Source organism: Lycorma delicatula, chromosome 1 (assembly GCF_047948215.1).
Source record: "Lycorma delicatula isolate Av1 chromosome 1, ASM4794821v1, whole genome shotgun sequence".
Taxonomy (NCBI): Eukaryota; Metazoa; Arthropoda; class Insecta; order Hemiptera; family Fulgoridae; genus Lycorma; species Lycorma delicatula.
This window is the reverse complement of record NC_134455.1, coordinates 255340610-255367616: the sequence shown is the minus strand read 5'-3', so window position 1 is coordinate 255367616 and position 27007 is coordinate 255340610. Positions and strand designations below refer to the sequence as shown.

The 27007-nt window shown below is 35.6% G+C and overlaps 1 protein-coding gene across 1 annotated transcript in view; it reads left to right on the top strand.

Moving 5' to 3' along the window:
- Positions 1 to 20378, top strand: part of LOC142330522 (ras-related protein Rab-28-like) — a 37055-nt gene extending 16677 nt beyond the window's left edge. The window contains exons 4-5 of the mRNA XM_075375859.1: positions 6941 to 7044; positions 16116 to 20378. Coding sequence (XP_075231974.1) covers positions 6941 to 7044; positions 16116 to 16283 — 272 coding nt within the window. The 3' untranslated portion in view covers positions 16284 to 20378. The remainder of the gene's footprint in view (positions 1 to 6940; positions 7045 to 16115) is intronic.
- Positions 20379 to 27007: the final 6629 nt, after the last annotated feature.

The following is a 27007-nucleotide window of genomic DNA, read 5'->3' as shown; positions in this document are numbered from 1 at the left end:
AGAATTGGCGAGTGACCACTTGGTTATTATGTTCATGGTGGAGTGTGGGAGGTCAGGAATCCCTGACTGTAGACAAAGGTGGTGGCTATCAGAATTTCAGGCCAAATGTGTTGGGAACAGGGTGGCAGATTGGTTGGACCCTGCTTGGGCGATCACACCTGAAGGGCTTATGGAGGTGTGTGATGAGTGCAGTTGTGGTGGATGACCGAAGGAACCAGCAAAGAGAAGAGTCCACTGGTGGATTGATGAGATTGCTACGAGGAGAGCAGCTGCAATTGTAAGCCCTGGTACACGAGCAAAGATTCTCCATTGAGGATCTGAGACTGGCTGCCAAGAGAATTAGTGCAGATAAGAGTCTGGGGCCGGACGAGGTCCCTGGATCTCTTGTTAAATTAATTGTGACAAGACATCCTTGGGTTGTATTGGCTGCCTATAATACAGCTCTGGAGGGCTGTTGCTTTCCTTCCTGTTGGAATTGAGGTTAGTCCTGCTGCCAAAGGGTGATATGCTTGGGAGAGGTATCCGCACATCATCTGATATACTTGCTCAGCACCCTAGGCAAACTGTTAGACTTGACAGGCTCTGGTGCGAGTTGGAAGCGAAGCGTGGGCTTTCCTCTCATTAATATGGCTTTGGTAGTGGGAAGTCCACAATTAATGGGTTGAAACGCATAACTGAATGGACTAGAGATCATAGTAATGGCACCAGGGCATCGATGGAGGATCCTGTTATTGGTCCTCCTAGATGTCAGGAACGCCTTTGGTACTCTCCAATGGCTGATGATTATTGACGTGCTGAGAAAGAAGAATTCTCTCAAGAAGTGGGTGTCTTCTTGACATAATTAAGTTACTTACACGGCAGAAGGCTTAAAACCCCCACAGAAGATGGAGAGTTGGTTTTTGACGTGTTCGGTGGGGTTCAGGGGGGGGGTTGGTCCACTCCTCTGGGATCTTGCTTTTGATGGGTTTTTGAGACTTGAGTTTGATAGAGATGTTGAACTTGCTGCATATGCAGTTGATTTGACCCTCCTCATGGCTGGACGTACTGAAATAGAAGGTTGCCAGTAATGGAATTTGGCGAATAAGTTGCTGGCTTGAGGTGAGAGGTCTACAGTTAGCGCTTAATAAAACCTCTGTAGTAGCATTGGTCGGAGAAAATGACTGCGAGAAATGCAAATTAATGTTGTTGGGACCAGTATTCCCACATTGGGATGCATTAAGTATCTCGACGCATGATTGGAGAGAAGCCGAAACAACAACATCCACCTTCAGCAAACCTTGGCACATGCTGAGACAGTTGTTAATCTTGATAAGCTTATGCGTAACCACTGCTTCTAGACAATGTGTAATACTGATGGGGGCTTCTTCAATCATATTTTATGCCGTTCCTGCGTGGGTAGAGGCTCTTGAAAAGAAAAGGAACATTGGTAAAATATCCTTGCTTCAAAGATGTGCTGCGTTGACATTGTGGCGGCATACTGGATGGTTTCACGAAATGCTATTGAGGTCATCTCTGGGATTCCATCAGTGCGGCTGCATGCATTGATGCTCCGACAGGTTTATCTTAGTATGACTAAGACCGAGGCTAAGGACTTACTTCTGGCTGAGTGGCAGGAGACCTGGAACACTTCACCTAATGATGGATGGACACGTGAATTAATTCTGAGGACAGATGTATGGTTGCAGAGAGGACTGGGTGAGGTAGATTTCTATATCACGCAGCTCCTTTCTAGACACGGCGAGTTTGAAGCCAACCTTCATTGATTTGGCAGGAGAACATGTCCAGTATGCAGGTATTGCAATCTTGAAGATACCATTGACCACAGCATCTACCAGTTCCAGCGGTGGGACGTGATCAGACAAGACCTCTGGTTAAGCTGGCTTTCTCTGGAAAAAACAGTTCAATAAATGTTGACAGGAAGAGTGGAATGTAGTACAGCTACCAACAAGTATCCTGAAAACTAAAGTGTGAAAAATTAGAGAATGGAATGGAGCCTGTTTTAGAATCCAAATCAGTAAGAGGATTGAAGATCACTCGCTAAGGAATCAAAGTTGGGTATAGAGACTGAGGTGAAGAAAGTGACCTGAGGGGGAAGGTGTAAAGGACAGCCCCATGTGTCTGCACTTTTGCGGATGGATGATGGTGATGAAGTATGGGGAGTGTGGACCTGGACCCTAACGCCATCGTCTGGGCTGTGTAATTGTTAACTGCAGGACTGGCCCTGGAGGGGGAGAAACAGTGAGATTGGAGTTTTAATCAGTAGGATGCGGGTACACATAGGCTCTTAATAATATCTAGCCAAACCCGTGCAAGCCTGACACCTCCATTTATATAGGGGGGGGGGGGTGTGAATGGCATTTCTCAGACTCATCAATAACAAAAAAAATCTGTTTTGGGTTGCTGGACCCCCCCCCCCCCCTACAGTCTGGACCTGGCTCCTAGTGATTTTCATCTTTTTAACCCATTAAAAGAAGAGTTGTGAGGGAATCATTATCGATCTTAGGAAGAGACCCTAGAAGTGGTGCACACCAGACCGAAAGCTTTCTTCCAGGAAGGAATTCAAAAGCTTGTTAAAAGTGCATGGAAATAGGAGCGGATTATGTTAAAAAAATAATGCATGTATCATTTATGTACGTACTAATAAAAATATACTGATTTTTTGAATTTCATTTTACTTTTCGACTTGCCTTCGTACAATGTCAAAACAGAAGTGCCTTAATGTTTCGGAAAAAATTAATGTTATACACAAAGCTGACAAAGGTATTAAAAAAAGATATTGTGCAAAAATTTGGAATCTGACAAAGTTCATTGTCTACAATTCTAAAAAATTGGAATGTGTTATTGTAAGAATTAGACCAGCATAAAGAAAATAGTGAGAAAAAATTAAAAGATAGCATATATAATGATATCGATGAAGCAATTTTAAAATGGATGGCAAAGAACATGAAAGAAAACAGATGGCAGTTATTCATAAAGCAATTTCTGGAGAAAGTTCAAGCGCCAGCATAAGTGACTGTGAAACTTGGAAGTAGACTGTGTTGACACCAATTTTAAAAGAATATCTGCAAAAAGACATTTTCAATGCGGATGAGACTGTCTATTTTTCAAATGTTTACCCCAAAAAACATAAAAACAAGTTTTAAAAATTATCTGTGCTTTGATGTAAATAAAGTAAACTAAGAATTACTGTGTTGTGGCTGCAAACATGCTAGAGATTGAAAGACTTAAAATCTTGGTAATTGGCAAAAGTAAAATGTTGTTTTAGAGGAGTAAAATCTCTAAAAGTAGACTACACATTTAACAAAAAGGTGTGGATGACTACTGATGTTTTTACACATGGGTAAAAAAGCTGGACAAGCTGATTACCACGAAGAAAAAAAAAATTGTACTTTTTATTGATAATTGTACGGAACATCCTCAAGACATTAATTCTGTATTAAAAAATGTAAAGTCGTAATTTTGATTCCACCAAACTTAGTCAGTGACAAGTTTGGTGGGAAAGCAAGTTTTATGTTATCGATCAGGGGGTAATTAAAAATCTTAAATTTCACTACCGTAAAACAATCATTAAAAAAATTATAACCACTGTAGAGAACAATCAGACTGTCCCTGTTAATATTGTTGACCTTCGGGAGTGCATTTCTGAATAATCAAAAGTATTGACCAGTGATGATAGTGATGAAAAAAATATTCCATTGTTTTTGTAAATCTGGTTTCAGTAATGAAGAAGATGATATGACACTAGTACAGTCAAAAAGTCACTGGAAATGTCAGTAACGAAGTTACACTGGAAGATTTCATCACTGCTGATGAACAGTTTCTGATTTTCCGGATGATGATGACATACTTCATGGTGTTATTAAGTCCTCTGAAAGAAGAAGATGATGAAAATTGCTAAGACTAGCAGGAGGAGAGGAAATGACGATGAGTTTTGACAGTCATTTAAAACAATTAGGTTTGGACTGCAGCTCAAGAATGAAGTACCTGATAGTATTTTTGAGTATTTAAATAAATGTGAAACATTTTTTGAACGTAGTACCTTATTCACACAGAAAAGCAACAGAAAATGATTCACTTTTTCAAGTAATAAATTAATACTGTATTAAAAATTGTATACTGTAAACATTACCTATCAATATCTATCAAAAACTGGATACATTAGGATTAGTGTTTTTTAATTAATTTAAAAAAAAGTTAGTATATTCATTTTCTGTGTTATTATGAAAAAATTATGTTCTAGATATAAAAATAATATGTTAACCTACAACTGAGTATAACCTGCTTTTAAGTATAGTCAACATACATTCTAAGTACTAGGTAAATCCTTACTTGAGATATATACTTTTTATACAATACGTATAATGTATTAGATTAATTTGTAATGCATGACATACAAAAATATATTTACATTTTTTCTGTAGCGCTATTAAGAAAAATAACTAATTTTAATTCATCATAAAATGAGATAAAACGTTCGTATAAAAATATTAGACTGGGAATTCTTATTGCATATAAATAACAAAAACCTCTATGTAACAAATTATTTTCCTGGGATTCTTGATTTCGTTCAATAATGAAACAAATAACAATAATTAAGTACAAATAAATAAAATTTAGTTTATAGAAGATAAATAACAGTTTGTAGTGCTCATTTCAAGAAGACTACCTAAGTCATTTTAGAAATTGTAACAACTACAACAAACTTTAAATGGGGACTATTCCCTATTTTTTTGAATGTATTAAAAATATGATAGACTTTAATTTTTCCAGTATGACAACTGACCTAATGTTTTTTAAAAATATCATTTAACCACTTTATGATACTTTTGGGTCGAAAGAACCACTCTGATGCTTTTTTTCTGAACCTAACCCATAAAGAGGAATTTAAAAATGTATGTCTGCTATGTCGGGGAAAATACATTTAACATCATTTGTATTTTTTACTGAAATTTTAATTAAAATGCATTATTTTAGGACTTAAATTCTGGAGTAAACATTTTTATCTTACTGGAGCTTTAAATCATGATTGAAATATATCATCACTGTGTATCATATTATTAAGTACTTTTGTATCTTTAACTATCATTCTAAATTTTTGTCATAAATGAGTGAAAATCACTAGTTGATGTGAAGTAAAGATAAGATAAAAATGACTATACTTTTACTAAAAACACACCTTGGACAACAGAACCAGAAAAGATGATTTCTAAATGTTTTATATTGCAAAGGTAAAACAAGTTTATTATTAGTAAAAACAAGTTACGAAATATTGTAACCAAAAAACTTACAGTTCTAACATCTAAGTCTGATTAAAAAAAAATCTCTTTGAGCATTAAAAGTTTTCAAAGTTCTAAAAATCTCTTAAGATTACTTTATTTTTTATGAATTATGGATTACCATATAATTGAACAAAGTAGAAAGTAAACTGTAGGTTTCTAACCCCTTTGATGCAGAAATAATGATTGAAAATATGAAATTATAGTTTTTTGGCCCTGTTATTAGGTTAAATGATTTTAATTGGATGAATAATTTTTGAGTCATTTTATCTTGCTGATTGAGCACTATTCTGAATTATTGACCTCTGCTAGTGTTGCCACTGTTTTAAAGTTAATCTATGTATGTAGTGCAAAGTAAATAAACAGAGACAATAATCAATTTACTTTTAATTTCTTTAATTATTTTATATGTAACTGCATTATGACAAGTATTCTTGCATTTGAATATAATTTTAGTAATGAACACTCTTAGGGTTGAATGATCTTTATAATAAAATTGACTGTTGTAAACATATTTACCTATAACAAAAAAAAAAAAAAAAAATAGTTTCTACAGCAATTTGGTACATACGTTTTATAAGAAAATTTTATAATTATTTTTATAACTTTGTTGTACAATATAAATGCCACATTGTTATGTTCTCTGTTGTTATTATAAACCTATGTTTGTATAAAATAAAACTGTGAGCCCAATATAGGTTATATACCTTAAACAGTTTGGTATGGCAGTTACAACTGCTCATTTCTGTTTAGTAGAAAATGTCACAAACTGTTGAAATGTACTGTCAAACTTATTATATTTTGCTAGAGTTAAAAACATTGTAATATGACTAATAGTATAATAAACAAATTGTTCGGTAATCACATATTGATCAGTGATTAAATTTAAATATTTTTTTCAAATTTATCTTTCTTCTGCGCTATTTGACGACCTATAAATTTAGTGACTTAATATGGTGTCCATTTGTATCTCTTACATTATTCTGCCATTTCAATGCACATCTACTTAACAGTTTGCCTGTGTATGTCTACATTTGTTGTTTTACTGTGAACATTGATTTGTGGAGCAACCTGTTGAGCAACAAAACATCAGTGAAGGTCAAAATGTCAATAGAAAAGGAGAAAGAAAGAATGGTTATATGTACAAAAATTATGCGAGATGAGTTTTAAGATACAACTTCTGTATGTACATATTATCAATTATATTTTTATGAATTCATATAAAGATAAAACCTATCTACTTATTTTTTTAAAGTTTAAATAACAAAACTGAATCTGGCACTTTGAAAATATTAAAATTGTGATTATCTTGATCAAATTTATTTTAATTATATTGTTTTTCAGTAGTATTTTTTTTTTAACTAAAGTTAACTAAAATATGTTTAATCTAAATAATTATAATTTCCTCTATTTTATTTGTGCAATTTATAATGATTCTAAAGAAATAATGCTGTAGTTATCAAATATTTGTAGCATAAAATGAACGAAACCTAAGATACAGTTGAATATGCAAACAAGTAACTTGATTGTACCATGTTTATTGTGTCTTGTAAGTAAGCTACTGGCAGATTCATTTATGTATGCTGGCTGTTATTCAGTATAATAATAACGTACATTATCTAGTTCAAGGTAACTTAACTACAATATGAATTTCAATTTTGCAGGTGACATGGAACATCAGAGGGCCATTCCATTTGAAAAACAAGTTAGATTTGCTAATGAAAATGGTATTTCAACACATTCAATATCTGCTAGAACAGGAGAAAATGTAAGTGAAAACATATTTATATCAATTTTAAATTGAATTTTATTAGTACTTTTGTACTAATATTAATATATTATTTGTGTTATATGAAATTATTTTTATGATGTGGTGTTAGATTATTTTAAAAGAGTATTTATGGTAATTTTGTGTTAAAGCTGTTAAAAGTTCTATTGCTTTTATAAACAATGTTTTCTGTTTTGAAATTATAATTATATAATTTAAGTATTCCAATCTGTTATACTTTCTCCTTTTATCCCTTTCTCCTTTTACCAATCACAAAATTAATGGCTAGCTGTGGTTCTTTTCCATCTTTATCATTTGCCAGCCTTTTAATTTTCACCATGGATATTCCTCTTTTCTGTTTCACTTGTGATTTATATAATTTATCCACCTTACCTCAGGCATCTACTGCTTTTTCCATCAACCACTTTCACCAACCTGCTTTTATTTTATTCTGACATGAAAAAATTATTTGGGCGTTTTTCCTCAATCAGCATCCATATTTATCTTCTTCCTAATTTGTCTCCACCGACCCTTTCTTGTCCTTGCTACTGACGCCTTTTTACTTTTTAATTCTAGTGTTTTTACTTGCTATCTACTGCTCAGTAGAGTGCATTAATCAGGAATGCATATACTCTGTAGTGTTATACATAGCTATCATTCTACTAAAGTGAAAAAAAATCTATGATCAGCAATGGAAATAGCCTAATCCTTAAGCAAAATAGTCACTAAGTAAAATAAATTAGTTTAGGATTATTATTTTTTTATAAATTTCTATTTATTTAGTAGAATTTTGTTAAAATGCTCTAACATTCCACTAACTATATATTTTACTTATCTTTACTTTTACAAAGATGGCTTTTACTTTTAAAAGTCTATGGCTAGTTCTTTGCCATTTGCCTTGTATTGTCTTAATTATTTTAAGGGGGATCTCTAGTTCATCTCGATGAACTACCCCCTTGACAACTACCTTGTCATTGACATTTGACAGGATTCCGTTCAGTCAATATTCATGTTAACCTTTCACCATGAGGTTTCCAATTTTTAATCTTTTCAGCAAATTGTTACAGATGTAGATATCAACATATTGTTATCTAATTCACTGCAATTATTTTCTCCGAAAAAGTAAGTTTATGCTAAAAGTTTTAATTCCTGTTAAAGTTAATTTCATCAGATTTAAATCATCCAAAGTGGAATTCAAAAAAATTTTAGCTTATTCAGCCAATCTGTATAAGTTAAATATTTCTTCAAATTGTTTCTTTTTTATTGACATTGAATTGCACTTGTTTTTTCAGATAAAACTGATTGGTAAAGAGTGCTAGCTTTCTCCAACTTCTTTCTTCTCAAGTAGCATTTTACCATCATTATTCTTAGTTTCTCTGATTTTACAATTACTTTTCCTTTACTCCATATAATGCTCTTCACCTTATACATCAACATCATAGTGTTCTTCCCTCAACCTCCTTTCTCTTCCTTTTCATGTTCCTCTCCTTCATTCATTCTTTAATCTCTGAGGCAATGCTTTTTCATTTTTATGTAAAAGCAAACTTCATCCTCTACTGTTCTTACTATGGCATTTTTATTCATAGGCAGATCTTCCTACTGTTCTCATTCTCCTTTTTGTTCGCTAATTGTCTTAGCTAGTTTTTCTCCGGTAGTTTCTTATCCAATTTCTTCAAATTTTTTCAGCTTCATTTCTTAACTACCTTTGCTTTCTCTACCTTATTCTATTTCTATTATAAGTAGCACGTGATCATTATTGTTACCTGCACCTGGTAGTCCACTGACTTTCTTAAAAGCATTTTCTATACCTTTCAAGGTATAGTACAGATAGTGAGCTTTTCTCCAGGGTATTCCCAAGTATATTTCCTCTTTTTATGATTCATGAATAAAGCGCTTGTTATAATAGTTTCAGTTGGAAAGATTTTACTATCTGTTCCCCTTTCCATTCCTTATCATTAAGAAAATTTTTGTACTGCTCTTCCTTTTTCACTTTCTCCAACCACAGCATTCCATGCTCCCCATCAGTACCTTACAGTAGTCCTCTTCAGATTTTATTATGAATTCAATACTCTTGTACATCTCTTTATATAATTCAATGTTAGCATATATATACTTGCACTATATAGTAGGAAAGCTGTTAAACATTTTAGGGTAGGTATTTGAGGCACTGTGAAGATTTGTGTAACACTTCTTTTGTAATGTCTGAATATAAAATCGAAGACCTGGTTGAAGGGTAGTGGGCTGCCTAGCCAATCCTTGAACAACTTTTAACTTCCAGAAATTTTATTTGCAAAAAATATGCTTGAGGCATTTTGAAATTTTAATACCTTCAAATTTGTATTTAATGAAATAAAAAAATTAAAAAGCTAGATTATTTAGTCTGGTTTAAATTTTGCCAGGCCATTTCAAAATTGTATTTCATAAATATTGAAAAAAAATATTTTTTTGAGGTGTGCTGAAAATGAATATAATATTTAAAAAGAATAATATTTATACCCAGAATAAAAAATCAGTCAAATGAAAATATCATTCTGTCAACAGCTGTATGTAATACTACTATATATATATATAAATAATATGTATTCATGTAGAATAGTAATTGATTCTGGTTAAATTTTTGTACATTAAGTTTTGTCTACAAATTAGGTCTTAAACTTAATAAAAATAATCTACACCATTTCAGGCATAAATAATTCATTAGTTCAATTCAAATACAGTGTTATACTTACATTGCACTCACATTATAAAAACTTTTCATTCAAGGTAAAAAGCACTGTTTTACAAGATATTACAGACAGCCTCCTTTCATCTGCATTTAACATTTTCCATTTCAAATTATCTCATATTCTATTATATTCTCTATTATATTCTACTTTACTCTTATCCTTCCTGGGAAATTCATTCATAATTTATACAGGAAACTAAATTAGGATATGTAATTATTGGTTGTCTTCCTAATAACATTGTGGGCAACAATAATGTCGCATATTTTTTTATATATAATGTTCATAAAAATCTATCTACCGTACTTGAGAATTTCTGAAAACTTGAAGAAATTAATACTGATGCTTTAGGCAATGAAACCTCAACATGTGAAGAACATTTTCAAACTAATACTACTCAAAACAGTCAGGGAAAATTTATTGTGTCATTATCACACAAGGCTGATAATATTCAACTAGGTGAAAAAGGATTGTCGATGCTAAAAATAATTGTTCATCTTTAGAAAGATAGCTAAGCAACAATTCCATCCTTAAAAAAGACTATTCTGCTTTCATACAGGAATATTTAGATTTAGGTCATAGTTTATAACTCAACTCCGATGATTTGTTAATTAACAAATCAAATGGGTGTTTACTACCTCACCATCCAGTATTTAAACCATAAGAGTACCTACTAAAATTCTAGGTGTCTTTGACAGTTTAGCAAAAACCACTAACGGTTTATCCCTCAATGATACTCTTTTAGTTGGACGTGTAGTTCAACAAGATTTAATTTCCATATTGCTTAGATTCAGAATTAATACTTACGTCATTACTTCTAACATAGCTAAAATGTATCATCAAGTATTAGTTATATCTAGTGATGCCAATTTACAACGTATACTTTGGTGTGATTATCTCCAGAGCAGGAGATAAATCACTACATGTTAACGTATGGGACCGCTTGTGCACCACATTTGGCCATACAGTGTTTAATTCAAATTGCAAATGAAAGTGAAAATGAATTTCCACTTGCATGTAAGTTTCATTTGAAATGATTATGATGATGATCTCATAACCGGTTCAGACAACTTTGATGAAGTTATTCAGTTAAAAATTGATATTTCCAAATTATTACACCAATATGGTTTTTCACTCCATAAAAACAGAATTTACATACTTTTAAGAGTTCTATGGAATGATTCCTTAGATAGAGATAAGCTACTTTTCCAAACTACTCATGTTAATGATTCTAAAAAACACACTAAATGAAAGATTCTGTCCATCATAGCAGGTGCAAGTGGTGACTCTTTAAAACTCACTGGTCCTGTTTTCTCACATAAACATTTTATGCAATCATTGTGGCAACTTAAAATTAATTGGGATGAAACATTACCCAATGGCTCAGTTGATACTACCCGTTGCATTTGATTGAATCCTAAAGTAGATCATTTCATCAAACCCAACATTGACAGTAGAATTGATTCTATTCAAATACATGGATTCTCAGATGCCTCCATATGTATATACAAACTGTGTATATTAATAATACAATTTCCTCTAATTTACTTGTTATAAGTAAAAATTGGCACCCATAAAAAAATTACACTTCCAAGACTCGAACTTTGTAGCGGTTTACTACTTTGTCATTTATTATTAGAGGTAATTAATGCCTTAAACATACAGTTTGACGAAATACATTTATGCACAAATTGTATGGTAGTACTACATTGGATTCATGGACAACCATCTAATTGGAAAGTACTTGTCAACAATAGAATTTCTGCGATTCAAAAAAATACCACAAATTCTAACTGGCATTATTTCCTCTGAAAGTCCAGCAAAAGTATTGTCTAGAGGTTGTTTACCAAGTAAGTTAATTGACATGTCACTTTGGTGGCATGGTCCTTATTGGCTTTCACAAACTGCTGCCCATTTGTCGAAAGGTATTATTATTACCTGTAATAACTGTAATGTAAGTGATGAATGTCTAATAGAAAAACACAAACATAATGTAACATCATTTATATCTAATGTTGTATTTGATTACACAGAATGATTCTCATCACTACTTTTATTCGCACTTTTAGTTTTTGTTTCCAATTTATTCATAATGCCAAATCAAAACAGTCAGAATGAATTTTTGGTCCATTAACTACTCAGGAACTAAACCACACTTAACCTTTTTTTTATTGAAAAATCACAACACATACATTTTAGTAACGAATTAGATAACCTTAAAACAGTCAAACTATTTCTAAACAAAGCAAACTTATATCAGTTGATCCATTTCTGGATAATTCAGGCTTAATAGGCATAGGTGGCAGACTGTAACACTGTTATATTACCAAGCAAAACAACCTACTGTTTTACATCCTAATACTAACATCACAAAACTAAGCATTAATGCTGAACACTTTCGATGCTTGCATGCTGGTATTCAACTTATTCATCTTTCGTTATGACAGAAATATTGTTAATAAACGGCAAGAAACATATCATACATTTACAAATGAAATGTACGGTATGCTTTTGATATAATGAAAAAACAAAATACAACAGCTTGGTCAACTACTACCACCCTCCAGAGTAATTCCTACCCAACCATTTTCTACTTGCGCAGTAGACTACGGTGGTCCAATTATGATTCGTCTTTGCAAGCAGAGATGTAAAACATTAAGCAAATCATATATAACATTTTTCATATGTATCACCTCTAAAGCTATTCGTTTAGAATTAGTTTCTGATTTCACCTCAGTCTTTTATAGCAGCACTTAAAGATTCATATCACGTAGGGGCATTCCCACTCAAATCCTTTCTGATAACGCAGTTCCAATTTCCATTCTGCCAAAACTCTACTATATAATTTTTATCAATTTTTAAATTCAGAAAACGTAAAATCTGACATTGGAGCATTAATATGCTACAAGGTATTACTTGGTCTTTCATTCCTCCCTCTTCACCCCATTTTGGTGGTTTATGCGAAAGCATAATCAAAAGTGTTAAATATCATATGCATTATGTAGTAGGACAAATCATTCTTAATTTTGAAGAATTGTATAAAATTCCCAACACAAATTGAAGCCTGCTCAATTCCTGTCACATATTCCCTATTTCAAATGATTACAGAGACTTAGAACCACTATCACCGGGACACTTTCTTATTAGATGTCTACTCACTTCCTTACCTGATCCTGATTACCAGGAATTGTCTCCCAGGTTTATTCGGGCCCTGGCAGTCTTGCAAGAGTTGTTGATTTTGTCCAATAAGAAGACCTATTCACAAATTATGCCTGTTACCAAGAACAGATGATTAATTCAAATATCTTTTTTTTGTAATATTTTTGATCAATTTAAATATTTCTTACACTTGTTTTCTTTAATTTCATTTGATTGTATTTTTATAAAATGTTTGTGAACACACTTATTATTTTTTATTACTAACTTTTTATTTACAATCCAATTATACATGGACTCTTATCATGTTCAAAATAGTTTCTTTGGGAAGCCACGCAACGCTTCAAACGGTTCTCTCCCTCTTAATAGCAATGTTGGAATGCAGAAACCAGAATACCATTCACATGGTTGGTTACATTTTTTAAAATGTTTTCTATTGTTCCAAAATGGGGTGTCCTTTGAGGGGTTTTTAAAGTTGGGAACAGGAAAAAGTTGCAGGGACTCAAGTCAGGTGAATAAGGTGGTTGAAGAACTGCAGGAATGTTTTCATTTACCAAAAACTCATTAATTGAGAGTGCAGTGTGACAAGGTGCATTGTCATGATGCAGCATCCAGTTGTCTTTAATGGCTGGTCTAACATGGGCAACTCTTTTCTGCAGTCTTCAAGAATTTCTCTGTAAACATATTGATTTACAGTCTGTCCTGCTGTAGGCAAAAATCAACTTAAGGATAATGCCATTACTAGCGAAGAAACAAATTAGCATGGTTTTGATTTGCTAATTTTTGCTTTTTTGGGACGTGGTGAGTTTTGAAGTCTGCCACTCCTTGCTCTGGCATGTTGTTTCTGGGTTGTACTCAAATATATCCAAGATTCATCACCAGTAATAACATTTTTTAGAAAATTAGGATTAGTTTCAATTCATCCTAGAAGTCGCAGCACACTTCCACCCTGTTGTTTTTCTGTTCAACAGTGAGGTTTTTGGGACCAATTTTGCACATACTTTTTCCATGTCCAAATTTCTGTCAAAATTTGATGGACTGTGGTATGGTTCAAATTCAATTGTTTTGCAATCATTCTGATAGTTAATCACCGGTCATACCATATCAAGTCTTTGTTTGATTCGCTCAACTTTGTTGTCAGTTTTTGATCTTAACAGTCTTGCAGAGTGTGGATTGGAGAGTCATCTCCATACGCCCTTTTCAATTTTGAAAAAAATTTCAGTAGCATTTTCACAGTTTCAACACAAAACTTGATTGCACAATGTTGCTCAAACAAAAAGTTTGTTTACGTCTCATGTGGCAGCAATAGACTAAAAATATTAATACCTTCAATAAACCAGCTGTTCATATAACCATGTATTTACCAGTAACTTTAGTGCTGCCACTTAGTAAAAAAAAAACTAGTCTCATTACTTATGTCAAATATATATATATCAATTTTATAAGGTAGAATACCTTAAGATCATATCACTAGCCTTTAATATATATATGATAGATCCTGCCCATGAGGACCATGAAACATGTGGTAGGTTTTAGAGTGAGGTTGGACTGTATTTTAATAGGTGGTGAATGAAGACTACGCCTTATTGCTTGAATAATGGTTTAATGAATTGTCGTCTTGACAGTTAATGAAATGAATTGTAACACAACATATAACTTGACATATAAAAATAAAAAATATAAAATTAAATACAACATTAAAGCTAATGTTCATCCAAACAAAGAATGGAGTCCATCCAGACTAAGAGTATGATGTGACCGCCTTGGATCAGATTCGAGCACAGAGTAGTAGTAACTATGAGTAACATTAATTGTTCATGCGGACGAAATGAAAAATACGATCGCACTGAGTGGGATTTTAATGTAGAATGCTAGTACAAGCTAACTTTCCGACGAGTGCTAACACCTACTAGATGGCAGCACTGTACGGCTCGATGTGGAATGGAACAATATATTACTTTCCTTTTATATATACAATAAGATTTATATCAAATTTATAATTTATGAATGAGACATAGTATTATTAATTAATTACCCAAGTTATATTTAAAAACAAAAGTAATAACTTAATCTTCAAACTTTTCTAAAGATAAATATTATATTTTGACCTCTGCAGAATAAAAAAATTTATTGCAAGTTCCATGATACTAAATTTAATGCAATAAGACAGTTAATAAGACAGATATGCAAATAATGCAATAAAAAATAATCCAGTAAGACAAATAATTTATTTGCTGTATAATGCTACTGGTTTTTAAGAAAATAAGTTTGTAGTGGAGTGGGGCAGGAGATGTTTGTAAATGATTTCTTGCCTGAAATTTCTCAACAATTCCGTTCCTTAGGATTTGCTCTGTATACATATTTAATAAAGGTTCCAAAGTTATTCATTTATAAAAAAAAATTAAATGAATTTTACAGTAAAAAACTACCCCGCTCCGATATTATTTTATTTATATCTTTGGCAATTGTAGATTTTATTGTTGATTTGTTAAAAAATCTTAGCTCATTTTATAAACTTTGATATTATAATATAACCCTAGCAGTATGAACCAGTTGGAGATTGTTGTATTACTAAATGTTTGGGTGTTTGGATAAGCGGGTGTATATCTGTAAATTATTTGCTGGGTTGCTGACTCATGTATGTTCCGGGGGAAAACAGAATTTTTCTTGGTGAAAAAAATGAGTGTTACCAGTACAAACAATTTAGAGATTGTATAATAGAGATAATAACTATTGTATAATAGTTATTCAGTACTTTCATCACTTTTACTTAAATTGTTCTTATATAAGTTATTTTGATAGTTCTTTAATATTTCTGTTATTTATAATAATAAAAGTAAATAAAATAATAAAAATAATAGATTAGAACTATTTACTAATTTCAAAACCAGTTTAAACTGATTTTTGTTTTTTGAAATTTTATCATTTTTAAAAAACTGTTGCTGGTTTATGCCCATGATATCTTAAAAAATTATAACAATGGTTCATTGTATGCTCTAAAGCGACATTATGCTTATCCGTAATAATTATTGTTCTTTTCAATTTACAATCTGTCTGTTTTCAAAAACCATTTTTAAACTACTTTGGAATATCGTTCGGCAGAATATTGTTGTTTAACATTTATAAGTTTCTTAAACATTTGAAAAATGTTTGATTTTACCATTATATTGATTAAAGCCTTTACTTTTACAGGTTTCTGTTTGCTTCCAGCGAATTTGTGCTGAATTGCTTGGACTTCGTCTTAGTCGAGCAGATCAAGAAGAGCAGCAGAATCTTGTTAAAGCTGAAATAGTAGCAAATCCAAACCAAGCAGTTTCGAATATCCAGACTCCTTCATCTACAGTTTGTTCTGTTCAATAGCGTTTTATCATGGAATCAAGATATTACATATTATGTGTTCTTGGGATGGTAGTTAATATCTGGATAGCTGTTGAAAAAATATCTTTTATTTTCAGTTAAATTGGAGCTCTTGTCATCTATTTTAACCATTACAAGAAAGTGTATTGTTGCAGAATAAGCTGTTGTTTTTTGGCTTAACAAGGTGTAACCTTTTTTCAAGTTCATTAAACTTGCTGTGTTTAGACTAAGCCAAGTCTGTTCTGTTCCAGACTTGACTTTGGTTTCAAGTTCAAATTTCCGTATTTTCTATCAGAATCAACAAAAAAAAATTTAAGTATGTGGTAGGTATTAAACACCTCTTCTCACTGTAAAACCTATACCTTCTGTTCAATTCCTTACTTGCCCTATTAATCATTAATTATATATACTGTAAATTTGTACAGTAAGTCTTATTGGAGGATTATGACCTCTTCTGTGTTTCTGCCATGATAGAATGATGGTTGGAATCTCCTGTCAGCAATTTTCTGCCATCTGATAAATTATATTGTGCTTAAATTTCTGAAGTTTTGCTCTGTTTATATATTAATTCACTAAACATTTAATACTTGAAAGTAAGATCCTGGTTAATTAATTTGGGGATCCAATACTTAGTGTTATATCAGCAGATTTAATTATTAATTGCATGTATGATAATAGTGTTATTATTACCATATAAAAAAATAACAGAAAAAAATAAAAATAAAAAATAATGTATAATAAAAATAAAATATAATAAAAATCACATTAAGAGTAAATAATGTTATTACCATACATTAAAATTCTAATGTATAGTTTTTTTAATTAAGTTCTACGTGTAAGAGAATGGATATAGTTTTTCAGTTAACAAAGGTATCATGGAGAAAACTAATTAACTTAAGTATTATGACACAAATAGTTAAGATTTAAATTCTAGCTTATGAGAACCAGTACTTAGTAATACAAATGTAAGCACAAAATTATAATGTTGATAATATTCATAAGTTCATGATTATCCAGAGGATAGCTAATCATTAAGCATTACAATTTACCATAATGATTTTATTGAATTAGTTCATATACTGTAACTATAGAGCAGAGTGTTGATATGTTGTAATATACAGGTCTAAATAATGTCTCTTCAAAATTGTGTCTTTTCTAGAGCAAGCAGAAGAGCATTGAGTACTTATGGAGCACAGGATACAACACATCTGTATCAAAGATCTTAGTCCAACCATGCATTTATGAATGGATTCTAGAGTATAATTAAGCAAAAATGACACTGTAATGTTAATTAAAAGCACATGCATGATTAGAATCGATATATGTGGTTGACAGCACAAAAAGCTATAGAGGGAGGTATTTGTTTGAATTTGCAGTTAGGCATGTGAAAAATATTATAGTTTGGAATTTGATACATTGAGAGAAAATGTGATAAAGAAATTAGTAAAAATAAACAATAGGTAATAAAATTGTTTATTGAATGTGTAGGGGTAGAATAAAATGAATTAATTTGTTGTTTTTAAAAGAAATACTACTAAATATTGAATGGTTGTAATTATTTAAAAAAAATTTTTAACATAAAAATTATTAATGTTTAATTTAAATATGAAGGAAACATTTACTACATATTTTAACTGGTACTAGAGTAAGAATAATTAATCCTAAATGATAAGAATAATACAAGAAATACATGAAAGCATAATAAAATTTGTCTAAATGATAGATGAAGTGTACTCATCTCTGGGACTTACAATAATAATAATAATAAAGTAAATATCTCATGGTGTGAACCATAAGATATCTTGTACATTCGATTTGTATTATGTGCTCAAAAGAGAAGTATGTATTTGATTTTGTTAGTATTTAAGATCAGAGTTCTGATTTTGATAAATCAGTAAATTTTGGTATATGTGATAAAATGGCAAGAGAGAAGTAATTAAATGAGAATAAAGTTCACAAGATAAAATCAATTGTTCCAATGCAACTCTTAGAATTGGTTTACATTTTTTTTTCAAATAGAAAAATAATCTCAAGTGTGTTCAATTCTAAGTCTGGATTTTCATTGTTTCTATAAAATTAAGACAATGTTGCTTGATTGTGTTTATAACAGTTGAATAGAAAGGGTTTAGGGTGCTGTGAAAAAGCATAATTAAAACATTATTCTACTCAACTGTATGGATATTTATCAGTTGTTTTTCATGTGATGAAAGTTGACTTAAAGGAAACTGGAATACATATGATGCAATCCGTAGGATTAATGAATTTAGAAATACCAAATAACATCTACAATAGAGATAAGAACATATAAGTATTCTCAATATTAGTCAACTTGAGATTTTTATTTTCAGTCATGGTGTAAGTATAAATACTGTAATAAACTATAACTACTGAACATTTGGGTTAAGTTTTATTGGTTTTGGTGCAGTTTTGTTTGATCATCTGTTAACAACATGTAAGTAATGTTCAGTTAGCTTTTGAGCAGCCTGTCTGAAAAAATGTGCTTGAATGTGTATTTATATACTTTTGTTTGTCATGATTGATGATTTATATATGAATACATAACTGGTTTAGTAAACCATAATCTTGATTAATTTCGATTTTTTTATTATATGTTGTTTATTTTTATTTTTCAAGAAGTATGTATTTTTTATATTAAAAACAAATGTTTTTAACGTAAAAATATATTTATCAAAAACTAATGTTTTTAACATAAAAACATTTACATTGATTGTCATCAAAACTTTTTCATTCGGAAAAAATTAATCATCAGTCAGTTAAGTAATTTTATGATTTATTTATAAATATATTGGCTAAAAAAAGTAATTCATTAATCAGCACAAAAAAACATGTCATATTAGTCAGACTAATATGACAATGTTTGTTGTTTATTGTTTGCCCAAGGGAAACCATATGATAATAAAATTAAAAGTTAAAAATTGATGTAAATTTTCAGTATGTAAAACTTTTATAACAAATTTCAAAATCAATTGGAAAGATCTGTTATTGAAATTTCTATTTAAAATACTTTTATTTTAATAGATTTAGATAGTATTATGTATTTGATGTTATATTCTATTAATTATTAATATAGTAAAAGTAAAAAAAGTGGAAAAAATGTTTGATAATTATAGCTTTTTTCAGGCTATCCATATTTAAAAATGAAATAGAAAGGTAATGACGGTGGACTAGATGTAATACACACTTAATACATTAATTTCAGAAGTATTAAACTTTTCTATTTTTTTTTTTTTTTTTATGTAAACTTTTTTTTTTTAACAATGTGTGTACTTCATTTATGTTGGCGGTTTTTCCTACCGCCTGTCAGTAGCATCTGCTTGTCACCCCCTTGTCATCTGCTAGTAGCTGTGTCATCTATTTGTAGCCGTGTCTTCTACTTGTAGCCGTGTCTTCTACTTGTAGCCTTTTCATCCCCCCTATGACCCAACTCTCCTACTCCGCAGACTATGTACAAGTTACTCTGAAAACAGTGCCACAGTGCCATGCTTTCACTGTGCAGAGAATGTGTATGCTATGAACTCTACAGAAATTACATAGTGAACAAAACATTGTAAACAGCCCGTGTGTGTGAGAGAGAATGTGTGTATGAACTGAGATCCTACAGTGGGGACTATGCTGCACGCGCATCCTGCCATTATTAATGGTAATGTGTTTAGTACTGCATAAATGGATCTACATAGGACTATTGGTGTAGTGATTTGCATGTTGGATTCTAGATCGACCAGTATTGAGTTCAGTTCCCTGCTAGAGTGCAGCATTAAATTAAAATATGTGTACACATTAGCATGTTTGAGACTTTGTTTCATGTTTAGATAATTTGAACTTTACAGGCAGTTGTTGACATTATTTTTTAAAAACAGCTGCATCATTGTGCAGTTGGTATAATAATTATGCACTATCGTGCATTGTTGCACTGTTATGCGTGCTAATTGTGCTCATACTACACTTTTTGAAGATAAAGTGTAAGTATCAATGTGGTTTATTATAACTTGATTTTTTATCTTTGTTTGTTATTTGTTGTAATTTTTTGTATTAAGTTTCTTGAAGATTTTTTATGAATTAAATTATTATAAATTGTGATTGTATTATTTCTTCATTATTTTCTTTAACTTCTGTCTGCAGTTTCATTAAAAATTGTAAATCACATAAGTAAATACTGTCTTTTTTTAAGTAGCTCTGAAGTAAAACAGTATGTTTAGTTTTAATTTCTGCTTTGGATTCTTGTGTCTGAGACCAAACATTATAAGAAAGAAATACTCTACTTAGGAAAATGAAAAAAAATTTAACAAATGAAAAAAGAACTATAAAAACAGTTTTGATTTTGTATTGGATATCTAATGTTAACATCTTTTCAATATTTTCCATTGTAAGATAAAGTTTGTCACTTATTTGCAAAAGTAGTGTCAGTTCTTGATCTCAAAGTGGTTTCCAATTAGATTTCTAAATGAACCTGTTAAGAGAATCTTAACATGTTTGTTTGGTATGGTGATTCTCACCATACTGAATGTTTTATGGGGCAGTCTAATGCTTCGATATACAGAAATCTTCAAATTCTAAAATTTAATGTAAACTCAAAACAGAAATGTAAACTCAAGTGTGGTGTGTATGTTACTTTTTCCCTTCTCCCCTGAGCTGGACATACATTCCAACCCCGTAGGGGAGACACTCACCTTGTGATATTGTCGGTCGCCACACCACCCCCTCTGTTCCAAGCCCTGAGGGACTATACTGGAGGTCGTCTTTAGATCCTCTAACTGATTACATCTCATTCATCAGCCAGGCCTCAAACTATGAGGCCTATGTTTGAGTTTCCCTAAAATTATCTAACCGAAACCGCAGAAGCCCAAACCCCGTGCCTAGTAAAGATTTGACAACACCGTTCGTGACTGTGAATGCTGAACTAGTTCAAAATTGTCTTACGCAACATAGAAATTAAGACCTACACCCAAATAAGTTGATTTAGACCAAGTTAGTTCACCTAACAAGGGGAACGCAACCTCATTTGCTAAGGGAATGCGCAGGAGCTGGGGACATACCCTGCACCTCCACCCAGTCAATCATGGTGTTTGGCGTGGCATCACCAAGTCACGATCAGGGCTGCCACTGGTGTAGGGAAGCCACAGCCTCGGTCGCACAGATTAACATAACTCGGTGGCATGGCCACCCCCACAAGCGGGAGCCCCAAATCAAATCACAAACAATACAATATTACCGTGGCACGATTCCAGTGCGCCTATCTCCAACCAATCCAATACCTAAGCCGGAACCCTAGCCACCCAGGATCCTACCACAACCAAGTACATCGATTAAGCTCTCTCAGTAGACTACACAATGCAAGGGCGCGAAGAAAACCAGCCACTATAGACCACTCCTTGCCACCCGGAGTGCTACTCTACTAAATCCCCTTGGCCGTCCTTTGCAGGGTGAGGAAACTGAGGAAGTTAGCCACAAAATCTCAGCTGGAAGAATCGCAGATCAAAGAAGGAGTTTACTCTCAAGTTTCCTAACAACTCTGGTATGGTCATCTTCATACCAGGGACAGACCTGTAGGACATGGTCCATCACAAGTCCATCGACTCTACAGTCCGGACACAAGCCAGTGTCAACCAAACCAAACCTAGCCAAACTATTCCTAAAGGCACCATATCCCGAAAGTGTTATATACCGATAGGGGGACAACTAATTGCTCGCAATTCGGGAGCTGGAAGTATAGGGCGGATTGAGGAGATGAGGGCCGAGTGGGCCAAAAGGAATCTCGTGTAGCTCTAGAGTTGCGCCAATTGGTGGACTCTTATTTGAGTGAATGTACGTTAATGGGTACGTTAATGGCTTTAAAGTGCGAAGGCCTCCAGGGTGTAAACCTTGCATTGGACTCAGCCGTTAGTCGACTATCTGGCAAGGTTGACCAGGTGGTGGAGGGAGTTCGAAGCTTCAAACCTGTAACGGGTGAAGCTTTGGGCGAGCTCCACAAATCGATTAGGAGAGTGGAGGAGAAGGTGAAAAAGACTATCTCCTTCGCCTGTGTAACTGCCGCGGCTGTGCCTAAGCGGGTAGGTCCGCCGCCGCCAGCACAGGCGCCGGCCAAAAGCAAGCGGGCTACTGTAAAGGTGGTCCCAATTAAGCCTGGTCAGGGGGCTTCGTCGGCTATGACTGAGCTAACCCTTAAAAAGATCCTGGACCCGAGGAAAGAAAAGTTCCAGGTTTCCCGGGTCACGAAAACCAGGGATCACGGTGTAGTCATGGAGGTCATAAACGAGCAGCAGGCAATGCAACTGCTGGAGGCCGAAGTTCTAGCTTCAGCCCGTTCTTAGAACTGGCTGAAGCTAGTTAACCGAGCGGAAGCCGCTCGGTTAACAGCTGATATTGGTGTATGATATGCCAAGGGCAACACGGGTGGAGAGTTGTAGTTGTAAGATTTTTGTGATATTAGTTGTAAGTTTTATCTCTTTTTTTAGTTTTAAGTTTTATTTAGTTTTAATATGATAGTTTTTAACGTAGTTTTAAGTTACATGTTAGTGTTTTTGTTATCCGAGAATGGGCCTTTTACATCCATTCCGGATTTTGCTTCCTGTGATAGTAGTTTTAAGTTTTAATTACTTTTACTTTTATTTATTTATTTATTTTCCGGGCGATGATAACGACCAATCGTTTTTCGCCCTACAAAAAAAAAAAAAAAAAAAAAAAAACGGGTGGAGGAGCCCGAAATCCTCAAGGCGATACACGGTCAAAATCCTATGTTGGATATGACCATCCAGGACTTCCTTAGAGAAACTAAGGTGATCCGACAGCTGGGGAGAAAGGAGTCCCTGAAGAGTCACTGGGTACTCTAGACCTCGCCAAAGATCCGGCAGGTCTTAGTGGCCAGTGGAAGATTGTTCTTTGGGTGGACGGCCTGTAGAGTTGTCGACCATATCCAAGTAGCCCGATGTTTTAAATGTCAGGGATTTGGGCACACCGCTCTCCGATGCCGAGCGCAGAAGGAGATGTGTGGCCACTGTACCGCTCTGGGACACAAGGTAACCAACTGCCCTGCCAAATCGTCGCCACCGAAGTGTGCCGCCTGCTCTCAGGTGAAGGGCAGTAATGCTGGACACCGGGTAGGGGGCCGGTTATGTAAGGCGTACGATATAGCACGGGCTCGAGCTGTAAACAACACAGCTTATGGCGACGCTTGAACGGTCAGAAGCCCTTGGGGACATCTTTCACTTAGAACGCTTACGCCTGGGGCAGATTAATCTGCTTCATTCCCGGGCAGCCACAAGCGAGGCCATGAGGCTCCTTGAGGAGTACAACCTTGAGGTCCTGTTGGTCCAGGAGCCGTACGCGGTCGCGGATAGGGTGGTCGGCTTCCACGGGGTGAAGGTTATTCATTCTCGTGGGGGACGGCCACTCTCTGCGGTTGTGGTTGGCTCTGACGATTTGGGTGTATTCTGGATGCCCCATTGGTCTGATGAGCGATTCACTGTCGTGCGAATCACGAGGGGTACGCTCGATGTCGTACTCGTGTCGGGATACTTCCAGCTTGGATGGAGTATCGATGACTTACTGGCGAAGTTGGGCGGGATTCTGGACAGTCTCCCGGGCACCAGAGTGTTGGTTGCCCTGGATGCTAACGCCAAGTCTACCGCCTGGGGTTCACCACTCACAGACCCCAGAGGCGCTGGTCTCGAACAGTTCGCAGAAGCCAGGAACCTCTACCTTATTAATGATGCGGAGCAGCCGCCAACTTTCTCCAGCGAACTGGGGGAAAGTTACATAGACGTCACTTTGGTGACGGGTGACTTGCTTCGAAGGATAGGTAGTTGGACTGTCTGGCCCGAGGCCAGTGTGAGCGATCATAGGTTTATAACCTATGATATTGCTTACTAAGGCGGTCTTAGGTTATAGCGACCAAATCCAGGTCGCTATAACCTAAGAGGCCTGGATCGACACAGGCTGAGGCGTGTATGCGATGCTGCCGTGCAAGGATTGCAGTGGCGCATGGAGTGTAGGGAGGAGGTGGACTTGATGGCGGAGCTAATCGGCCGGGCCATCAAGACTGGCTGTGACGAGGTCCTACGGCGGCCTAGGCCAATGGATGGACCCGTCATAGACAGCCAGTCCGCTGATCTGAGCGTGGCTGAAGCCGTCATGACCCCTTTTTCCGGATTCGTCTGTGGAACGCAGACGGAGGCCCGGCAAGAAATGGTGGTCCTCTGACCTAAATGTGCTGCGCGCAAGAGCGAGATCCGCGCGGATAAGGTACCAGCGCTGCCCTCTAACGGGGACCATCGTCAACAACGTGCGCGCTGAGCATCTTCAAATCTACCGGCGTGCCCGTAACGAATATGTTCACGCCATCAAAGAAGCCAAACTCAATTTTTGGAAAGACTCCATGCGCGAGTTGCAGCGCGATCCTTGGCAGCTCGCAAAGACGTGTTACAGGCCAAAGCCATTGCACGTGTTGTCCAGTGTCCGATGCGGGTTAGGTGGTCGTGACCACACTGTAACATCCGTGGCGACTTACCGGGCGTTCCTGGATACTCTGTTTCCAGATGCTCCGGAGGGTGAAGCGGAAATCGGCGTTAGGGCGGGTGAAACACCATTCCCTGACGTTCGGACCGTGGACCCCGAAGATATAGACCGAGTGGTTTCTCGAATGGCATTAAAGAAGGCACCGGGGATTGACCAACTTGACCCGGATATTTTTCACCATCTATTGCCTGTCATAAGGGAGCCGCTTGGCAGACTGTTCACGGGATGCCTAAGCTGGGGCTGCTTTCCGGCTTGCTGGAAGATTTCGTTGGTGAGGTTACTCCTGAAATCTGGAAAGGATCCTGGTGAGGTCGGCAGTTATCGATCCATCAGCCTCTTGCCGGTTCTCGCCAAGTTGCTTGAAAGACTGGTTGTGGAACGGCTCGAGGATAACATCGATATGAGCTGTTGGCCTCGAAATCGAGGCCAAAACCATTAAAGGGGTTGGCACCGAGGATTGCATTTCAAATGCTCTTACCGAGGTGGAAAGCGCCGACTGCAAATATGTTTTGGCTATTTTTATTGATATAGAGGCAGCATTTGCTTCCTTGTGTTGGAGTTCTGTCCTCTATGCTTTGGAACGCCGCAATGTTCCCGAAGTCCTGCAGGCCGTGGTAAGAGACTACTTGTCTAACCGTACGGCTCTGTTTAAAGATGCGCACCTAATTGTGGAAAAGTCCGTCACCAGGGGAAGCCCGCAGGGTTCCGTTCTCGGTCCCCTGCTGTGGAACCTGGTGTTTGACGGATTTCTGGGGTTGACATTCGCAGAAGGAGTCACGGCACAGGCTTTCGCCGATGACTGTCTCCTTTTAGTTCGTGGAAATTCACGACCGCAGCTGGAAAGTAGAGCGCAGGCGGCTTTATCAACCGCCGAAGGCTGGATGGACATTCAAAATTTAAAGAGTTCTGTGCCCAAGACGAAGTTCATGCTTCTGAAGGGTGCAGACAAATTATCATGCAGTCGAAACCCCCATATTAAATATAAAGGCTGTGTAATCAGACGAGTGAGAGTTCATAAGTACCTAGGTGTTTTGTTTGATGATAAGTTGCTTTTTAGTAACCATATTAAGCAAGTTGCGGCGGACGCTGTCTCTGTGATGCACAAGCTTAGGAGGATTGCTCGGAAGGATTACGGGGCGTTGGGCCGCCAAAGGTACTTGGTGTACCTAGGCGTTTTCGAAAGTATGATCGCATACGCGGTGCCAGTTTGGGCGCATATGTTGGAAAGAAATCGAGCACTGCTTCAAAATTTAAGGAGTGCCCAGCGCAGAGCCATGATAGTATGCACTGGTGTATTTAAAACAACCTCCTACGAGGCTACTACCGTATTGGGAAAGGCTCTCCCAGTCAATTTAGTGGTGAAAGTTCGAGCAGTCATGTGGAAGTTGCGAAGAGGTCGGGAGGCCGAGGCATTTGGGATGCGGTTTCGAGCCGGGCCAGAACCGGAGTGGAACGGTGATCACAATGCACCGGAACAAAATTTCGTACAGTTCCCCTTCTCCCGTCTGCGGAAGAGGCTATGGAGCCTCGCGATAGAAACATGGCAGTTTGAATGGCACATTACGACTAAGGGAAGATCCTTGTATAGTTTTATACAGGATCTGGGGGAGGGTATGCCTCAGTTCGTTTTTAAGTGCGACGGGTGCCCAGGTGCTCGCCAACTATGTAAACCTGAACCAATATCTGTTTCGGTTTCGCCTGGTGGCTGATGAGTTGTGTGTCTGCGGGGAGGTCCAGTCGAACGTGCATATGATGTTCGATTGCCCTGCTCTTGGGGGGGCCAGAGACCGAGCCACCCTGTAACTTAGAGGTCAGGGGGAAACTTGGCCGCTCACAAACGGCGAGTCAATGTGGCGAGAGCCGCATTGTCGGACCGTGTGGGAGTTCCTCGATGAGGTTGCTATGTTCAACCGTCATCGGTAGAGTTTTTTAATTAATCTGGGTTATACTGATCCCTATAGCGCCGATGTGGGAAGTTTTTCCTGAGATAATGGCTGGCCACCAGCCAGATACAAGCTCCAAGCTCCAAGCGCTTTAAATGGTCGACAGGCACTAGCTGGCATACAGCGACCGAGGCGTGACAGCCTAAATTGCTGTCTTTTATTTTATTAACTTAAATGACTATTAGCAATTAGTAACAAGGGGTGCGCCTCTCCGATCTAGATTTAGTTTAACAAGTGAGCGGTTGGGACACA